The 20,490-nt window shown below is 41.1% G+C and overlaps 1 protein-coding gene across 2 annotated transcripts in view; it reads left to right on the top strand.

Moving 5' to 3' along the window:
* The window catches only part of UTP18 (UTP18 small subunit processome component), a 42,980-nt gene that overhangs the window by 7,858 nt on the left and 14,632 nt on the right, over positions 1–20,490 (top strand). For both annotated transcript variants that reach the window (XM_030294586.2, XM_030294587.1), the window contains exons 5-10: positions 3,687–3,775; positions 5,610–5,735; positions 5,835–6,009; positions 11,850–11,950; positions 12,183–12,273; positions 17,167–17,290. In XM_030294586.2, coding sequence (XP_030150446.1) covers positions 3,687–3,775; positions 5,610–5,735; positions 5,835–6,009; positions 11,850–11,950; positions 12,183–12,273; positions 17,167–17,290 — 706 coding nt within the window. The remainder of the gene's footprint in view (positions 1–3,686; positions 3,776–5,609; positions 5,736–5,834; positions 6,010–11,849; positions 11,951–12,182; positions 12,274–17,166; positions 17,291–20,490) is intronic.

Genomic DNA, 20,490 nt, shown 5'->3' with positions numbered 1-20,490 from the left:
TGAACCATAATTGCGCTCTCCTTTTTAGATCCTTGAGTTTAGAGATTATATATATGGATGGCTTACCAAGATTTGATTTGTGTGCTTGGAGTTACACATTTTAGACTTGGAATTGACTTTGGAAATCCTTTAGGGAGTCCAGAGTATATTCTCCCTCATAACGTAGGAGCTCTTTCCTTAGCATCCTTGGTTTCTTATGAGCTTTTGTTCGATTGCCATCACCTCCCCCCCCACCTCCTCCCCACCCCCCGCGTCCAGTCCTAATGATACTCCAGTACAGGGAGCCCATATAAAGAGCCAGCTTTCTGTAATTCTGTTAGAAAACTCAATCTGTTATTAAGTCAGAATTTACCTTCTGATTTCCAGCCAGATACTTTTAGAGGTTGAAGGAATCTTAGTGATACAGCCTGACTTTATCCACAATGAGAATCTTCTCTACAGCATCTGTTAGATGGTAATTTAGTCTCTGCCTAAACATGTCAGATAATGTACTCTTTACTGGACTGTTTTTTCCCCTTTAAGAACTAACTGTTAGAAATTTTTCCAGTTTTGGGGCACCTGGGTGGCTCATTTGGTTGAGTGTCTGACTCTTGATTTCAGCTCAGGTCATGATCTCATGGTTTGTCATTTCAAGCCCTGAGTTGGGCTCTGTGCTGACACCACAGAGCCTGCATGAGATTCTCTCTCTTCCTCTCTCTGCATCCCCCTCCTCCCCCCCGCCCTGGGAACATGCTCTCTCTCAAGATAAATACTTAAATTTTTTTTTCCTTGGTGCCTGGGTTGCTCAGTCAGTTAAGCATCCGACTTTGGTTCAGGTCATGATCTCACAGTTTGTAGGTTCGAGCCCCCCATTGGGCTCTGTGTGAACAGCTCAGAGCATGGAGCCTGCTTCAGATTCTGTGTCTCCCTCTCTGTCCGCCCCTCCCCCATTCATGCTCACTCTCGCTCTCTTTCTCTCAAAACTCGAACAGTAAAAAAATTTTTTTTTAAATAATAAAATTTTTGCCCCAATTTTGAAATTTACCTCCTTATACTCTGTAGTTCTACTCTTTAAAAGTGTACAGTTTAAAAAACGTACAAATAAAAGTATGCAGTGTTTCTTATCTCTACCTAATGTAAAACTGTTGTTATTGGAGAAATGTATTTTCAAGTTTGTTTTTTAACAAGTTTCACACCTCTTATCTTTTAACCTTTTTTTGCGTTGAATGATTTCTACACCCTTGGTCACCAGTTTGCCCTTCTAGATGAAATGTAATTTTATTATCCATTTTAGAATGCTGCATTCATAGAATATTTTAGATAAGATTATGCTAGCTGTTGAAACAGAAAACCTCCCAGATCTCAGGAGGTTAATCCACTGCAAGTTTTTTTCTCATGCATGTAAAATTTCAGAGGTGAGAAGGGGATAGTGTCCTTCGGGGACCCAAGAGGCTCTGTCAACTACACGCTGGGTTTTTCAAAGTTGCCCAAGAGGTTGACATCCAGGCATCTTACAGGGGAAGAGTGAGCAGCTCATCCCAAAGAGATTTTTATTGGCCTGTCTTGGAAGAGGTACATGATACCTTGACTTAGATTTAATTGGCCAGAGCTCAGTCACATTGCCATACTAAGTGGAAATGTAATTTGTCTTTGTGCCCATAAAAAAAAAAAAAAAAGAAAAGAAAAGAAATGGGTTAGGTCAGCAATTAGCTAGTCTGCTACCATCTGGAATATCCCAGCCTTATACCTTTCCTTTATAGATGAGGGGAGTGAGATTCAAAGAGGTTCAAAGACTTGTCCAAGGTATACTTCTTACTGGCACAGTGATAACTAGACCCCATCGTCATGGTTGTCCCAACATGTTATTTTTATTGCTAAATACTACATTGGCTATCTTTAAAAGAATAGTACCCTTCTCTTTAAACATAATTACAATATTATTGTCATAGACTTTCAAAATTTAGCAACAGTAATTCCTTGATACTATGGATTGTTTTATTGTTGCTGTTTTGTTTGTTTATTTCCTCCTCCCACCCCCCAGATCATTGTAGCTTGCTTTGCATCCTGCTTGGTCTTCACCATGCTTTTGAATCTGGCCTGATGTCGTTTTTTGTTAAGTTTTGGAAATTCTTCTTGACTGCCTTTTCAAACATGAAACAATGTTCCAGTCTTCCTTTTCTTCTGGGATACCAATTACATGTATATTAAATGTTTTTATTTTTTTAAACATGTTGTGTCATTTTTTCCCCCTGCATTTTCTGTCCTTTTTGCTTTCTGTACCTTAGTCTGGATATTTTTTTCTGATCCGTTTTCCAGACCACTGATTGTCCCTCCATCTAATTTTTATATATTGTTAAAAATGACCACTGGGATCTTAATTTTAACTACTGTATATTTTAGTTCTAGAGTTTGCATTTGGTTCTTTTTTTAATAGTCCATTTCTCTGGTTCAAGTCTGAATATTGTCTTTCATTGTTTTTGAACATACTAAACATATTCCTTTAGAAGTTTGTGTCTGAAAATCTGTTATCTAGATCTCCTATGGAGATTGTCTGTTATTCCTTAGGTTTTCATTCAAGTTACTTTATGTTGTCATTATTGACCTAGTTGTATTTCATTGAGTGTTGACACTGTGTGTGAAAGAATACTATTGTTTAATAAGAGGATGAGGATATCTTTCTCCAGAGAATTCGTATGTTTGTTTCTGGGTAGAGGCTGGGTAAGGGGCACTAGCAGTCCCAAGCATCTCCAGTGAGAGATTGTAAGGATTCAAAGCTGGGTTTCAGTTTATGGAGGATTTTCTTATGATTCTTTAATTTCACCCTTGATCCTTGGTGTATGTAGCCTTTTATGGCCCCATGCTGAAGCCTGGTGGTTTATTAGACTCCCTTCAGAACCTCAGAGGGCTTTTAGTGCTGGTTTTTGCCCTCATCCCCATGAGTGTTTTGGAACTATTGCCCAGCTTCTTGGCTGTCTTTACTAGAATCATCAGGAAAAAAGCAGCCCTGTTAGGTCTCTTTGAAGTTCTGATACACAATTTGCTGACCTTGATCTCTCCTACAACTAAAAGTGTTAACCTTTTTCCATGTGAATTAAGCTAGATCTGCTGTCTACCTTATTGCCAATTTGGCTGTAATTGTGAATTGTCCTTTTTAAATTGAATACTGACTTATTTTTTTCCATCCTGTTTTAGTCACTGTCTGTGAATGTGTACCTTTCATTCCAGAGTCAGGCTTTTATTTTAACCATATAATTGAATTCTCTGTCATCCCCCCACCCTCAAATTTATTTTGCTGTTTTACTTTTACTAATTGCAGCTTAAATAAAGGGATTGAGGGGCGCCTGGGTGGCGCAGTCGGTTAAGCGTCCGACTTCAGCCAGGTCACGATCTCGCGGTCCGTGAGTTCGAGCCCCGCGTCGGGCTCTGGGCTGATGGCTCAGAGCCTGGAGCCTGTTTCCGACTCTGTGTCTCCCTCTCTCTCTGCCCCTCCCCCATTCATGCTCTGTCTCTCTCTGTCCCAAAAATAAATAAACGTTGAAAAAAAAAATTTAAAAAAAAAATAAAAAAAAAAAATAAAAAAAAAAATAAAGGGATTGAGATTGGAGGCTGGAGTGGGGGGAATTGAAGTTTGGAATGCAGATGTTTGTGGAAGGTACTGGCCATCTCATTGATTCTAAAGATCAGCCTTGTGGGTTTGTTTGACTTAGATGAAAGTGAAGAGGATGAAGATGATTTGTTGCAAAGGACTGGGAATTTCATATCCACATCAACCTCTCTTCCTAAAGGAATCTTAAAGGTGAGAGTTGGTGAAGTTGGGTCTCTCCCGCCCAGTGTGCTTCCTGTTACAAACGTATGGATTCGTGTTATCTGTGGGATTAAACGTGTTGCTGTTATTTATTTTGCAGAAATGGTCAAGAAGATTAAATTATATCCCCAGGGATCTTTTGAAAGTTGTATTTGATTTCTCCTTTTGGGTTTCTCTTCATTTCCACGGGCACTAGCTTGGTTCCTGCCCTGTCCTCTCTTGCTTCATGACTGGTTTCCCACTTCACTTTATTCTTCATTTAGTAGGAGCCAGGGGAGTCTTCAAAAAATGAAACCTCAGTCTTGTCACTTTTCCTTGCTTTTTGAAAACTTCTGAGTTCTTTATCACAGTCTACACTGCCCTTCATAATCTCGCATCTGCCTGCGTCTGAAACTTCATGTTAGAAGTTTTCCCCTTATTTCCTACCCAAGTTCCCTAGGCCTTCTTTCTGTTTCTTAAACATGCCAAATGCTTTTTTGCCTCACACCTTCACTCTTCCTCCTGAGTGTCTGCTCTTTAAATACTGCTGGTGGCCAATCGATTTGTACCTTCCTCGTTAGATGACACTTACATCCTTCCTGGCTAGCTTGTCTGAAGTGGTCTATGTTAATTACTTTCCAACTCATCACTGTATCTAACTTGTTCGTTGCAGTAATGACGTGCCTACCCAACACAGTGCTTAAGTTAAGTGTCTGTTAAATGACCAGATCCGTCTCTGCCATAGGTATTTTTCCCCATTATAAAATGGTGGCATGCTTTAGTTGGGGGAGGGAACCCTATTATGGCAAATCACTAGGAGACAGAGATTGTGTTTCCCCCTACCTTGTGAAGACAATTCATTCAGCTCTTCATATGGTAAATTTACCTCCAGTGAAAATGCAGTTACATAAAAATCTAACTTCATTTGTTACAAACAAAACATCCATATAGTAATTGCTTTATTTTTTGTATAATTGAGTTTTTAAAAAAATGTTTAATTATTTTGAGAGCGAGCGAACAGGGGAGGGGCAGAGAGAGAGAGGGAGGGAGAGAATCCCAAGCTGACAGCACAGAGCTTGATGTGGAGCTTGAACTTAGGAATCATGAGATCATGACCTGAGATGAATTCAAGAGTCAGATGCTTAACTGACTGAGTCACCCAGGTGCCCCAGGATCATCGCTGCTTTAAACTAGTAACCCTGTTGGGGTGCCTGGGTGGCTCAGTTGGTTAAGTGTCCGACTTCAGCTCAGGTCATGATCTCACAGTTCATGAGTTCAAGCCCCGCATCGGGCTCTGTGCTGACAGCTCAGAGCCTGGAGCCTGCTTCGGATTCTGTGTCTCCCTCTCAGCTCCTGTCCTGCTCACGCTGTGTCTCTCAAAAAGTGGATAAATGTTAAAAAAAAAAAAAAAAATAGTTTAAACTAGCAACCATGTATGCTGAGAGGAGAACATAAGCTGTCCATGCCAACCATAGAACCATGGAGATGATTACATAGTGCCTCTTATTTTGTGCCATGATTGCAAAGACGCTAGAGTAACAGTTTTAAGTAAAATATCCCTGGAAGTCAAAGTCTCCTAACCTTTATGTGTATATCATGAGGAAATGACTGTATCCTGGTGCTCTAAGACCGTAACGATTTTATCCCCTCACTTGAAAGATGGTAAAAATGGATCATTGCATAGTAGAATGACTTGCTAGTTGGTAGAGCTGGGGTCTTCTGGTTACCGTTCCAGTGCACTTTGTTCTATGTTATAAGTTATGTTACTGTGTTTTTCCTCCATGCTTTGAAGAAGGTAATGTCACCCCATTTGAATTGATAAAATTCCAGCTTTATTTTTCCCCAGATAAAGAATTGTCAACATGCTAACGCAGAACGTCCTACCACAGCCAGGATTTCGTCTGTGCAATTCCATCCTCGTGCGCAGGTTGTGATGGTTGCTGCTCTAGATAATGCCATATCGCTGTTTCAGGTATGCATTTTTACGTGAAAAACTTGTAGTGAAACGTATTGACTCCCAGGATACAGTCTGTGGAAATAACCAAAAGGAATGTTTTGCATTTCCTTATAGGTTGATGGAAAAACAAATCCTAAAATCCAGAGCATCTATTTGGAAAAGTTTCCAATCTATAAGGCTTGTTTTAGTGCTAATGGAGAAGAGGTTTTAGCCACGAGTATCCACAGCAAGGTTCTTTATGTTTATGATATGCTGGCTGGAAAGTTAATTCCTGTGCATCAAGTGAGAGGTAAGGTTTCTATTGAACAGGCAGCCGGTCACACACCTTCCCTGCCAGCCCACGACTGAGTTCACTTAACAGAATTTACAACCACTTCTTTCCCATAGGATTCTTAAAAAGAGTGCCATTAGTTTGGTATTTGGGAAATGTTGTGTTGAGATGATACATTTGAATGAAAATAGGGACCTTTTTATTGAGCACTTACAGGAAAATCATAATTTGGAAACATATGTCCCCCAGACCAGAAAAGCAGTTGCAAATACTTGGCTATAAAATTAGCAATTTATGCAGCTGAAAGAGCCTGGGAGCTAGAAAACCTGAGTTCCACGTCCTCGGATAAACTTTCTCCTCTCTGGTAGTCAGGAAATTTGGATACTCTTCTTGTTCTTCCAGTGTCTGTGATAGATTTTTGGTTTACGTTTAAAAGAAATAAAGCACTACTTTTGGAGGTTGTGATATATTTTAAAGACTATTTAAAAAATCTTTTAGGTGAAAATTTATCTTCCTCTGCCTTACCCATTCTTCCCCTGCATGCCCCAACCCACATCACCACAAAATGCAGTGACGCAGTCATGAACCCTCTGTGAACTTTGGTTTCCCTCGTAGTGAGGTTGGCTGCGTTAGCATTTTAAGTCTTGAGAGGTGGTGCGAACAGCGCTGTGGCTCCATGACCATCTCCTTGTTAGACTGCGTGTATGTTTGGGGCTGTAAAGGACCGGGGTGGCTCTGTGTAGTCTTTTTTCTACTAATGGTTCCAAGTGAACAAGGCCAGCTTTAGAAACATTTATGGTGTTTGTGTTCAGTGTTCCCAATCTTCTGTTTCCTAAGTTTCCAGACACCTTCAGTGGATTCTTAGTTTAAGAATGCTTTAAACCAGTGGTTCTCAGACATTAATGTGCATATGAATTACCTGGGGATCTGGTTAAAGTGCAGATTGTGGTTCTGTGGGTCTGAGGTGGGCCTGATTCTGCATCACTCACAAGCTCTTAGTTGATGGTGCTGGTGCTGGTCCATGGACCTCACTTTGAGTTGAAAAGCCTTAAATAGTCCCCCCATGTTGTAGCAGAAAACAACACATAGTGTTAGTGTTTTTACTTATTATTCCACTTATGAAAAGGAGTGGGCTTTTGTCCATCCTTGCCTTGCATCTTCTTGGGAAAAGCAAGCCCAGGGTTGGCCCACATGCAGTTAGTGATGGTTACTGTGGATCTGCTGGTGCACAGGAGTGTGGATCTGACCACTAACTTTCTTCTAAGACGTGGCATTTATCTTTTGCTCTCAATATTTCCCCTCCTCTTTCCTCAGTAAGCATAACTTGGCACATTAATGGTGATAATGATAAATTAAACTTTTTTTTTTTTTTGGTGGGGTTGGTTGTTGAACACTGTTTTCAGTCTATTACTATAAAACTGTAAATAATTCAAGAAACTAAGGACACTAGAATTAGAAAAATCGCTGACTGGTTAGAATGTGCAAACTTATACACCTCAGAACTCTTTCATTGTCTTTTTTTTTTTATCTTTTTAATGTTTATTTTTGAGAGAGAGAGAGCATGAGCAGGGGAGGGGCAGAGAGGGAGGGAGACACAGAATCCGAAGCAGGCTCCAGGCTCCGAGCCATCAGCACAGAGCCCAACGTGGGGCTTAGACTCACAAGCTGTGAATCATGCCCTGAGCCAAAGTTGGACGCTTAACCGACTGAGCCACCCAGGCGCAACAAACTCATTCACTGTCTTAAATGCAAGCTTGAAAAATGAAGAATGCAGAATTGGTGCATTCTGAAGAATTTTGAATTGATAGTTCCATTAACCGATGGGGTTCATAATGTCGGGTCCACGGACTCTCAAAATTCTGATAGAATTCAGGAGTATGTAAAATCAGATGGGAAAAACATTATGTCTTTATTTTCACTAACCTATAACTGAAGTTTAGCATTTCCTTCAGTTATGAAAGTTTTGAACAACTGTTATTTTGAGAGGGGGAATCATACGTTTCACGAGACTGACACACAAAAATTTTGAGAACCCCAGATTACTAGTTCAGATTCCAGAAACCGTTTCTGTTGAGTCATTTATAAGGGTAATTCTTACGAGAGATATCTTGTTCCAGGTAAACACATAAGGAATTGACGATTTGGGAATTAAATTAGTTGGTCAGGCAGCCATTTTGATTCTTTCTTTGAAATAGAGGGTCCTAAATATTGAAAGATACTTTTTTTTTTTTTTCAACGTTTATTTATTTTTGGGACAGAGAGAGACAGAGCATGAACGGGGGAGGGGCAGAGAGAGAAGGAGACACAGAATCGGAAGCAAGCTCCAGGCTCTGAGCCATCAGCCCAGAGCCTGACGCGGGGCTCGAACTCACGGACCGCGAGATCGTGACCTGGCTGAAGTCGGACGCTTAACTGACTGCGCCACCCAGGCGCCCCGAAAGATACTTTTTAAAAATTTTTTATTTTATTTTTTGTTCTTATTTTATTTTATTTATTTATTTTTTTTAAAGAACTTTATTTTTTTCAACGTTTATTTATTTTTGGGACAGAGAGAGACAGAGCATGAACAGGGGAGGGGCAGAGAGAGGGAGACACAGAATCGGAAACAGGCTCCAGGCTCCGAGCCATCAGCCCAGAGCCTGACGCGGGGCTCGAACTCACAGACCGCGAGATCGTGACCTGGCTGAAGTCGGACGCTTAACCGACTGCGCCACCCGGGCACCCCGTGTTTTGTTCTTATTTTAATTCCAGTTAACATACTGTGTTATATTAGTTTCAGGTGTACAGTACGGTGATTCAGCAGTTTGATACATCACCCTGTGCTCATCACAGGTGCACGTCTTAATCCCCATCACCTATATCACTCCCTCCCCTCCCCTCTGGTAGCCTTCAGTTTGTTCAAAAGAGATAATTTTTTATAAGGTCCTAAATCAGCACCTGCCACATGGTAAATGCTCAGTGGTAACTGCCGCCATTGTTTGGAGCAGCATATCATTTATCGGATGACAGATCACAGCGAAGTCCACTTTCCATCCCATGGAATTTGGCACTATTATAATTAAATTGGCCTTTCCTTTTCTTATCAGTTGCTTATTAGTTGACCTAAAAATCTCATTCACAGATCTATAAAAAGATTTATATCTGACACCTTTAAAGCATCGTATCTTCTTTCTCAAGGCCATGTTACAAATTTTATCTGGTTTCTATTTTGGAAGGTTCACCATTTGTAAGAAGCAATTGCAGTATTGATATTAGCATTTATTATCACTTTTTTTGAGGTTAAAATTAAAGTAATGTATACATATAGCTAGTATACTGCAAGTTTTGGATGAAAATATAGTTGTGTTTCTTATTTTTCCAATTAATTGCTAAAGCAGCTACCTATCCTTATTTGTTCTAAGTCCAGTATTTCCTTCTGGAAGACACTCCCCTCTCCTGAATTCCCTCAAAACAGCAAGCTTACTCAGGCTAAATGCATAAGATCTTCTAGCCACCTATGTAATGAGCCCGCTGGCACTTTGCCACACTGGGTTTGTCTGCACAGTATGAGGGAACTTTGTTCCCTGTTGCTCTGATGATACTTGTGCAGTCCATATCCTTCCGTGGTCTGGTGGCCCTCAGCTGTAGGCTTTTTAGTTTTCTCTTGCATTTCTTCCGCCCAGTTTTGTGTCAGTAGGATTGGGTCTGGGGGGGGAAAGGGTTCCACCTGCAGCCTCACACTGTGCTAGAATCAGCCTCCCTCCCTGTTTCATCATGTAATGGTATTTTCCTTCTGTTTAGAGCTGTTTCTGTCTACGGTAGTCAGAACCTAAAGTTTGCCCAGATTTGGGGATGAAATGACCCTAGGTAGGAATAGGTTCATAGTTAAGAAGACTGGTCATCCCTAGCAGGAGTAACTCCAGTAATTGGAAATATGTGTCTGGATTGATTTCCATCAAGGAATATTGGGTATAGTCTGTGGAAGCAGGATTAGAGTAGGAGGCCCAGTTTGTAGGATTGTAAACCATCTGGATAAAGACTGTTAAAAGGGTAGAAGTGGTCTGTGGGAGCTTGCTAAACCAGCATTTTCCGGTAGGGGAACAAGGGTCTTCACTAGGTTTTTCTAAATTTATTTATTTTGATTAATGTTTTAATTTAGCAACTTTAAAACATGTTTTTCATTTTATTTTACTTATTTTTGAGAGAGACCAAGTATGAGCTGGGGAGGTGCAGAGAGAGAGGGAGGCATAGAATCCGAAGCAGGCTCTAGGCTCTGAGCTGCCAGCACAGAGCCTGACGCTGGGCTCGAACTCACGGACCATGAGATCATGACCTGAGCTGAAGTTGGACGCTCAACCAACAGACCCACCCAGGCGCCCCTCATTTTATTTATTTTAGAGAGAGAGAAAGCGTAAGCCGGGGAGAGGGGCAGAGGGAGAAAGAGAATCTCAAGCAGGCTCCATGCTCAGTGTAGAGCCTGATGTGAGGGTCAATCCCACAACCATGGGGTCATGACCTGAGCCTAAATCGAGTTGGATGCTTAACTGACTGAGCCACCTAGGTGCCCCAAACATTTTTTTAAATAATTTTTTTTTTGCGGGGGTGGGTGCTTGGGTGGCTCAGTTGGTTAAGCACCCGACTCTGGCTCAGGTCGTGATCTCACAGTTTGTGAATTCAAGCCCCACATCAGGCTCTGTGCTGATAGCTCAGAGCCTGGAGCCTGCTTCCAATTCTGAGTCTCCTCTCTTTCTCTCTCAAAAATAAATAAATATTGGGGCGCCTGGGTGGCGCAGTCGGTTAAGCGTCCGACTTCAGCCAGGTCACGATCTTGCAGTCCGTGAGTTCGAGCCCCGCATCAGGCTCTGGGCTGATGGCTCAGAGCCTGGAGCCTGTTTCCGATTCTGTGTCTCCCTCTCTCTCTGCCCCTCCCCCGTTCATGCTCTGTCTCTCTCTGTCCCAAAAATAAATAAACGTTGAAAAAATAAATAAATATTAAAACGATTAAAAAATAATATTTTTTTGACTAAACGATACATTCAAATGTACAAAAATCCAGTACATAGGAAAGAGCAGACGTGAAAACTCTGCTCTATCCCCCTGGCCACTTGCTTCCCTTCCCCCAGTTGTACCTATTCTTTAGGTATCCTTTCTGTTAGGCACTTTTTTATTAAGTTTGTTCACTAAGCAGTCTTGTCGGAAAGAGTCTCTTGAATGGGTAATCTGAATCTTTTAGGCATGGAAAAGGAACATGTCCCTTTGTAAATAAGTAAATTGACTCTCTGGTTTATATACTTAGCTCATGTGGTTTGGTTACATGAGTCACATTTTGAGAAGCTGATCGACCCTTGAATACAACGACACTTCGTGGTTTTCTCTTTTCCTTTTTTTCCTTTTTGGAATCACAAAGTTAAGGACTGGACTCATTCATCATGGGATGTTTAGTAGGTGGCCAACAACTAGTTTCTATATGTTACTATGTTTTAGCAGTCTCTGATGTCTGTGTGTTTCTCTTCTGGTAATGAACTTTGTGAGAAAGAAGTATAATTTATCCTTTTAGTTAATTACAGATGTCACCGTGTACATTTGGAAAATTAGTTGTTATGTTTACTGTTTGGAGAATCTCTAGCCTGTCATTCAAATGGTGAATGTTAACCAAGACAGAGAAGAAAAGTGAGCATTTTGTAATGACCTTATACTTGGGTCATACTCAGTGATGCATGGGGTCAGACTTCTTCAGAGTCTGAGCCTAGCTTTTTTTTTTTTTTTTTTTTTAGTTTGAGGCACTTTTTATTTTAGAAGGTAAGGAACTCTCAGTTGCTAGTGAAAGATAATGTTACTGAAAATCATATTAATCCTTATTGATTCATCTCCTCTCTAAGGCTTGAAAGAGAAGATAGTGAGGAGCTTTGAAGTCTCTCCAGATGGGTCCTTCTTGCTGATAAATGGTGTTGCTGGATATCTTCATTTGCTGTCAATGAAGGTGAATGCTTATTGGTGGTTGCTTGCTCTTTTAGGATAAGACATTAGTGGAGGGATGGTATTGAATCATCTCAGGCAGAGGGCAACAGTAGGACTTGGGGAGAACTTTTGACTATAGGGAAAAACAAAGTCAAGTAGGTATAACAAAACAGACCTACATTGTTTTTATTCCCAGTGTGATTCTTCTGTGTACCTCCTAACAATTTGATAAGTAATGTTTGTTGTTTTTTCAGACTAAAGAACTGATTGGCAGCATGAAAATTAATGGAAGGGTTGCAGCATCCACGTTCTCTTCAGATAGTAAGAGAATGTATGCCTCTTCAGGTGGGTTAATTGACATGATCATCTAAAGCTTTTTTGAAGCTTTGGATATGTTTCATTTCAGATTTAACCAAAAACAGTGCTTGATTTTAGATTTTTTTATGTTAGTAAGAAAGTAATTTTTTATTTTTAGGATTGTCATTACCATTTGCCTTTTTAAAAAAAATTTTTTTTTTTTAATATTTATTTTTATTTTTGAGAGTGAGAGAGACAGCATGTGAACAGGGGAGAAGCAGAGAGAGAGGGAGACACAGAATCTGAAGCAGGCTCCAGGCTCTGAGCGGTCAGCACAGCACAGAGCCTGATGCAGGGCTCCAACTCACAAATCATGACCTGAGCTGAAGTTGGCCGCTTAAATGACTGAACCACCCAGGCGCCCCCCATTTGCCTTCTTATTTACTGACTAGTGATAGTGAAGGGCTACACATTTAACATGCTAGCATGTTAACGGTGAGGGGCCGGGACTCCTGGGTGGCTCAGTAGGTTAAGCATCCGACTCTTGATTTCGGCTCAGGTCATGATTTCACAGTTCATGCTGACACTGCAGAGCCTGCTTGGGGTTCTGTCTCTCCCCCTCTTTGCTTGTTCCCTGCTTGCACTCACACGCTTGCGCGCGTGCGCGCTCTTTCTCTCTCTCTGTCTCTCAAAATAAATAAACAAACTTAAAATAGTGAGGGGCTAACCATATTTAACCATGTTAACACATTAGGGGAGAAGATGGGAAGAAAACGCTTATTTAAAAAATGATTCATTCTCAGACTTCCTTTCTTTTTGAAAGTTACTTACAATCATTACCCTTTTTCTTTTAACAGTACCTTTTCACTTGGATAATGTCTTGAATGTTCTTCATGATTGATTGAAAACAATTCAGAGCTCACCCTCTGACATTTCTATGGTGCAGTTGGCCAGCTGTCAGTCATCCTTGACAGACTCTAATCTTGCACTTTCCTGCTCTTCTGCCTTTCTGATCATCCTGTGCCTTTTTGGACTCTTGCTCCCTTTCCCACAGGATCTTGGGGCCGTCCTAATCTCAGTGTAGCTCGTGCTGCTGGGTAGGGGGAGGCATCAGGGTGGTTGTGTCAGTACTTACTCTGCAATCTCTGTGGGGCCTTTTTGCAGAATTTTTGCTATACCTCAGCTAAGAGCACTTGATAGTATAGCATTAGTTTTTTTGTTGTTTTTTTGAGGTGTAATGTGACATATAACATTAAATTAGTCAGGTGTGCAGCATAATGATTTGATACTTGTATATGTTGCAAAATGATTACCACATTGTCTGGTTATCTGTCACCACACATAGTTAATTTTTTTCTTGTGATGAGAACTTTTAAGATCTACTCTCAGCAGCTTTCAAATAGGTAGTTCTGTGTTATTAACTATAGTCACCATGCTGTAAAGTACATCTACTTGACTTACAACTGGATTAAAAAGTTTTAAAAGCTTTTTTTAAAAAAAGGATTAACATTGGCATTAACTTTTGTTTAATTTTTGTTGTGTTTCTTTTTTCCTTTTTTTTTTTTTTAATTTATGGTCTGATAACATGCAGTGCAGTATTAGTTTCAGGAATAGAATTCAGTGATTCATCACCTACATACAACACCTGCTGCTCATCACAACAAGTGCTCTCCTTAGTACCCAGCACCCATCTAGCCCATCCCCCAGCCACCTCCCTCTATCAACCCATAGTTCTCTGTCATTAAGAGTCTCTTGTGGTTTGTTTCCCTCTCTTCTTCCTCCCCCTTCCCATATGTTTATCTGTTTTGTTTCTTAAATTCCACATGAGTGAAATCAGATGGTATTTGTTTTTCTCCTATTGACTTATTTCACTTAGCATAATACCCTAACTCCATTCACGTCATTGTAAATGGCAAAATTTCATTCTTTTTGATGGCTGAGTGATAGTCCAGTATGTGTGTGTATGTGTATGTATGTATATGCACACACACACACACACACACACACACACACCCCATATCTTTATTCATCAGTCAGTGGACATTTGGGCTCTCTCCATAGTTTGGCTATTGATAATGCTCCTATAAACATTAGGGGGTGCATGCACCCCTTCGAATCTGTATTTTTGTATCCTTTGGGTAAATACCTAATAGTACAATTGCTGGATTGTAGGGTAATTCTATTTTTAGTTTCTTGAGGAACCTCCATACTGTTTTCCAGAGTGGCCACAGCAGTTTGCATTCTCACCAACAGTGTAAGAGGGTTCCCCTTTCTCTGCATCCTTGCCAACATCTGTTGTTTCCTGCATTGTTAATTTTAGCCATTCTGACAGGCGTGAGGTGATATTTTGTGGTTTTCATTTGTATTTCCATCATGATGAGTGATGTTGAGCATGTTTTCATGTGTCTGTTAGCCATCTGGATGTCTTCTTTGGCAAGGTGTATATTCATGTTTTCTGCCATGTTCTGTTTTTGTCCTAGAATCAAACTTTCACAAAGTTGAGTTAGTCACATTTGTATTTTTTTAATCAACTATTGTCATAATAGATTTCATGAGAGGTAAGGAATAAATACTGGTTCAGAGTGATGTTCCTAATGTAATGGCCCTTGGATCCTGGGGGGCTAGAGTCGGGGAGAAGAGGTGGAGGGTCAGAGATACTGAAATTTGGTATGTGAATTAGGTGCAGATGTGAAGTATTTACAAAATTGGTCATGATTGTGGAGGTCTTATTTTCTATAACAAAGGTCCTGTAAAAGCAGGGGGACGAGTAATCAAAAGTCCAGCTTTGGTAACATCTAGATGACCTTCCTGCCGTCAATCCCTTCTCTTCCCATTTTAGTGTGTTGCTAGCTGGGCTAATCTGTAAATGCTTTCCTTTTTTTTTTAATTTTTTTTTTCAACGTTTATTTATTTTTGGGACAGAGAGAGACAGAGCATGAACGGGGGAGGGGCAGAGAGAGAGGGAGACACAGAATCAGAAACAGGCTCCAGGCTCTGAGCCATCAGCCCAGAGCCCGACACGGGGCTCGAACTCATGGACCGCGAGATCGTGACCTGGCTGAAGTCGGACGCTTAACCGACTGCGCCACCCAGGCGCCTCTGTAAATGCTTTCCTTTATCGTAACATTACTGTACAGGCAAACACAAAGAATTTCATGTTTGACCTTGTTCAGTTTTTCCAAATATATTTTATTACTGCTTAATCTAAACCTTATGCCAGCCTGGAAAATCTTTGTCAAGGAAATATTTGAAACAGTGAGATTAATTGAATTCTCATTGGGAGGAGAAGAGTATAGAAAAGTGAACTTTAGCACAATATCCGCAGGAAAGACAGAGATGAAATGGGTGAGTGAGGAGACACTTTTGAGATGAGTGTAGGATCATTATACAAATCTGTAAATGGGGAGCCTGGGTGGCTTAGTCAGTTGAGCATCTGACTTCCGACTTGGGTCATGATCTTGTGGTTTGTGGGTTCAAGCCCCACATTGGGCTCTCTCCTGTCAGTGCGGAGTCTGCTTTGGATCCTCTGTCCCCCTCTCCTCATGCTCCTCCCCCTCCCTCTCAAAAATAAATAAAGATTAAAAAAAAAATCTGTAAATGGGTATGAAGAAGACAGTGATCATCAGTATTGTGCTTATAGGAGAGAGAAAAAAGAATAAGGACTGATTTTGGCAATAGTCCTTTCTTTTTATTTTTTGAAGTTTATTTATTTTTTTTAGTAATTCCTTTACCCAGTGTGGGGCTCAGAACCATGATCCCTGAGATCAAGAGTTGCATGATCTTCTGACTGAGCCAGCCAGGTGCCCCGATGGTCATTTCTATCATGAAAATATTGGTGTTCTTTTCAGGTTTAACATCCTCCTTGATCTTACCCACATTCTTCTTTCTCTAAACTATTTGTGCTTGTTGCTCACAGTTAGCGTTTCTTATCATTTAAGTGACTTGGTAATAGATACACTGTATGTATCATAAATTATAAATTTCTTGTGGTCTGGATCAGTTTATTTTCCGCTTTCTCTGTCATTGCCATCATCATCAGTTTGATATATTAATCAACTTACCCTACAAATAGGTGCTCTGCCTATTGATGGATATTGGAACTTATGATGATAAGTATTTTGTTTTTTGTTATTTATTTATTTTTTTTTTAATTTTTTTTCAACGTTTTTTATTTATTTTTGGGACAGAGAGAGACACAGCATGAACGGGGGAGGGGCAGAGAGAGAGGGAGACACAGAATCGGAAACAGGCTCCAGGCTCCGAGCCATCAGCTCAGAGCCTGACGCGGGGCTCGAACTCACGGACCGCGAGATCGTGACCTGGCTGAAGTCGGATGCTTAACCGACTGCGCCACCCAGGCGCCCCTGTTTTTTGTTATTTTAAGTTTTTTGCTCTAATAACTCATCTGAGTGAAATGTAGAAGTTCTGTCTGAAAGCTCAACTCAAGCCAAGAGTTTGTGGTTTTCACTCTAAACTTAAAGATACTGTTTATTAATGGCTATTTGAGAATGCATTTTCTACATGTACAAATGTATACAAGGAATCCTTTTAGGCCAGTTTTCTAGACCTAGGACATTTATAGGGAGTTTTTGTTTTTAGTCCCTTGTACTGTTAAAGTGGGGCTAAGAGGGGGCGCCTGGGTGGCTCAGTCAGTTAAGCGTCTGACTTCAGCTCAGGTCATGATCTCACAGTTCATGAGTTCGAGCCCCGCATTGGGCTCTGTGCTGACAGCTTAGAGCCTGGAGCCTGCTTCAAATTCTACGTCTCCCTCTCTCTCTGCTCCTCCCCGGCTCATGCTCTGTCTGTCTCTCCTTCAAAAATAAATAAAAACATTTAAAAAAAATAAAAAAAAATAAAGTGTGGCTAAGAATGAATGGTCAGTTCACTTGGCTTTCAAGTTTAAAGCAACATTAACCAAACCCTTTTGGCTCTTTCTTTCAGGCGATGGGGAAGTTTATGTTTGGGATGTGAACTCTAGAAAGTGCCTTAACAGATTCGTTGATGAAGGCAGTTTATATGGATTAAGCATTGCCACATCTAGGAATGGACAGTATGTGGCTTGTGGGTAGGTAAAGAGAGGTTCTTATAACCTCAATCCCATTGTACTAATGAGAAAATATTAAAGAATTGAATATACTGCGTGATGCTTAAGTGGTTTTGTTTATAAACTGTTCAGTAATAGAAAATCAGTAGACCCAGTTTTTTTTGCATTCTTAATGCAGTGTTTAGTAATGGTAGTTTACCGGCTCTTTACCAAAGAAATATAGCACTTCTTTATATCATTGTAGTTTTTCTTATATTTGAAATATTCATTTGATCACATCAAGTTTTCTTGCTGTTTTAGTTTTCTTGCCATTGACAAAGATACAGAACAAGTTAAATTTGAAGATACTTAAGGCATAGTTTTTTTTTTTTTTTTAATTTTTTGTTTAATCTTTATTTTTGAGAGAGAGCGTGTGAGCAGGGGAGGGGCAGAGAGAGAGGGAGACAAGAATGCGAAGCAGGCTCCAGGCTCCGAGCTGTCCGCACAGAGCCTGATGCGGGGCTTGAACTCACAAACTGAGAACATGACCTGAGCTGAAGTCAGACGCTCAAGCTACTGAGCCACCCAGGCGCCCCTTAAGGCATAGTTTTCTTTGTCTGGCTAGTGGTATAAAGCAAATATATGTTCCTTAGAAATACTGTTTGTTAATACTGTAGACCCCTTGAAAATACTACCTAGAGCATGCTATCGTATTATCATTGGGAAAAAAATGGTTATTACACTCGGGAAAAGATGACGCTATTCTCCTACTTGATTCTAAAGCTGCATGGTGGGAGGAGGCATTGGATACATCTTACCTGTGTTTCTAAATCATCTTACCTACCAAACCACTCATTAGCACCTGTAACTTTAGAGCTTCCAACAGTGGATTTTTATGACTTTCTTAGACTGGACACCACTTCAGTCAAATCCTCCCTGAGTGAGAGATGAAGCGGGTCTTACCATCTGGAAGCACAGCATATTCCCCGTTCTTTTTTCACTTCATTCCCTTCAGGGTTAAAATTGAGGAACATGCCCACCACCATTTGAAAATTGGTCACCTTTGGGGCCTGGAGGAAGGGAAAGTGGGACCAGGCTGTGGAGCTTGGAGACCCAGCCGAAATAAAGGCCTAGACGAAGGCCCTTCCCTGTCCTGTGTTCTCCCTAGTCACCACCCCTGTGACACCTGTAGGGAGGGCTGTCTCGGTGTGAGCCCAGCATTTGTGCAGTGTGTGCACTGTGCACTGTGGCAGCAGTCATGGCAAGCACAACTTCTGGGAATGAAGCTCCTTTAAAGCGAAGACTAGCATTGTCAAAATACTAATTTTGAGTAATTTTAAGCAGAACTGCCCAGAAATGATCTTCACTTAAATTTGTGAAGTTGGTGTTTTTCTGATCCTTGCCTTTTTTTTTTTTTTCTTCTTCTTTTCAAATTTTTATCTAGGGGCGCCTGGGTGGCGCAGTCGGTTAAGCGTCCGACTTCAGCCAGGTCACGATCTCGCGGTCCGGGAGTTCGAGCCCCGCGTCAGGCTCTGGGCTGATGGCTCAGAGCCTGGAGCCTGTTTCTGATTCTGTGTCTCCCTCTCTCTCTGCCCCTCCCCCGTTCATGCTGTGTCTCTCTCTGTCCCCAAAAAAATAAACGTTGAAAAAAAAAAAAATTAAAAAATTTTTTTTTACCTAAATTCTAGTCAGCGTACAGTGTAACATTGGTTTCAGGAGTAGAATTCAGTGATTGATCACTTACATACAGTGCCCAGTGCTCATCACAAGTGCCCTCCTCAGTGCCAATCACCTGTCTAGCCCATCCCCCACCCACCTCCCCCCATCAGCCCTCAGTTTGTTCTGTGTCTTTAAGAGTGTGATGGTTTAGGGCACCTGGGTGGCTTAGTTAAGCGTCTCTTTATTTCGTTTCAAGTCATGATCTCACAGTTCATGATTTTGAGCCTGTGTCGGGTTCTGTGCTGGCAGTCTGGAGCCTGCTTGGAATCCTCTCTCTCCCCCTCTCCCTGCACCCCCCCCCCCCCATTTGCTGTCTCTCTCTCCAAAAAAAAAAAAAAAAGTTCCTTCATGGTTTGTTTCCCTCTCTCTTTTCCCCCCTCCCATATCTATTTTGTTTCTTAAATTCCACGTGAGTGAAATCATACGGTATTTGTCTTTCCCTGATTGACTTATTTCACTTAGCGTTATACACTCTAGCTCCAGTCACGTCATTGCAAATGGCAACATTTCATTCCTTTTAATGGCTGAGTAATACTTGATTATATATATGAATATACACACATACGTGTATATACACTACACCTATTTTTTTTTATTTAATGTTTTATTTTATATATAGAGAGCAAGTGAGAGAGTGAGCACGCAGGGGAGGGGCAGAGAGACAGGGACAGAGGATCCGAAGCAGGCTCTCTGGCTCTGCACTGACAGCAGAGAGCCCGATGCAGGGCTTGAACTTGAAAACTGTGAGATCATGACCTGACCTGTGACCTTAAGCCGAAGTCGGATGCTTAGCCACCTGAGCCACCCAGGTGCCCCACACCACATCTTGTTAATCCATTTATCAGTTGATGGACATTTGGGCTGTGTCCATAGTTTGGCTACTGTTGATAATGCTGCTGTAAACATTGTGGTGCGTGTGCCCCTTCGAAAAAGCACACCTGTATCCCGTGGATAAATGCCTAGTAGTGCAATTGCTGGGTCGTAGGGTAGTTCTGTTTTTTAACTTTCTGAAGAACCTCCATACTGTTCTCCAGAGTTTGCCTCTCTTTTTTGAATCACTTTTATTATTTTATTCATTGGGCCCTTTGAAGGACCCAAATAGGAAAAATCTAATACTAGTTTAAACTGATTTGAGTTGCCCTCAGTGTAATGGAACTCTGATGTGCTTGGTCCAAGAACATAATTAGGTTGTTATTGTTATACTTGTAAAGCAGGGCCTTAATCTTAGAAGAATTTCTGGAGTTATTAGGGAGGTTGGGGAAGAGTTACTGGTGGTGGAGAAGCCAGAGGCAGGAGAGGCAGAGAGCCCCACTGGTGAGGTGTTGGCTCCCTTTCTCTCCTTTTGTCCTCCCCTTTCTTCCCCTCTCTCTGACTCTCTTCTCCTCTCTCTGCCCTCTCCCGCCCTCTCCCTCCTCCTGCTAGTACTGGTGTGAAACTCCTCTGTCTTGGCTCCTGCTGTTAGGAATTAACTCCTTTGATCTAAAAACTCATCTGTTTGTATCTGTTAATTCTTCTCATTCAGT

Source organism: Lynx canadensis, chromosome E1, assembly GCF_007474595.2.
Source record: "Lynx canadensis isolate LIC74 chromosome E1, mLynCan4.pri.v2, whole genome shotgun sequence".
In the NCBI taxonomy this organism is placed as follows: domain Eukaryota; kingdom Metazoa; phylum Chordata; class Mammalia; order Carnivora; family Felidae; genus Lynx; species Lynx canadensis.
The sequence above is the reverse complement of the archived record's forward strand: the minus strand, read 5'-3'. Positions and strand labels throughout refer to the sequence as shown.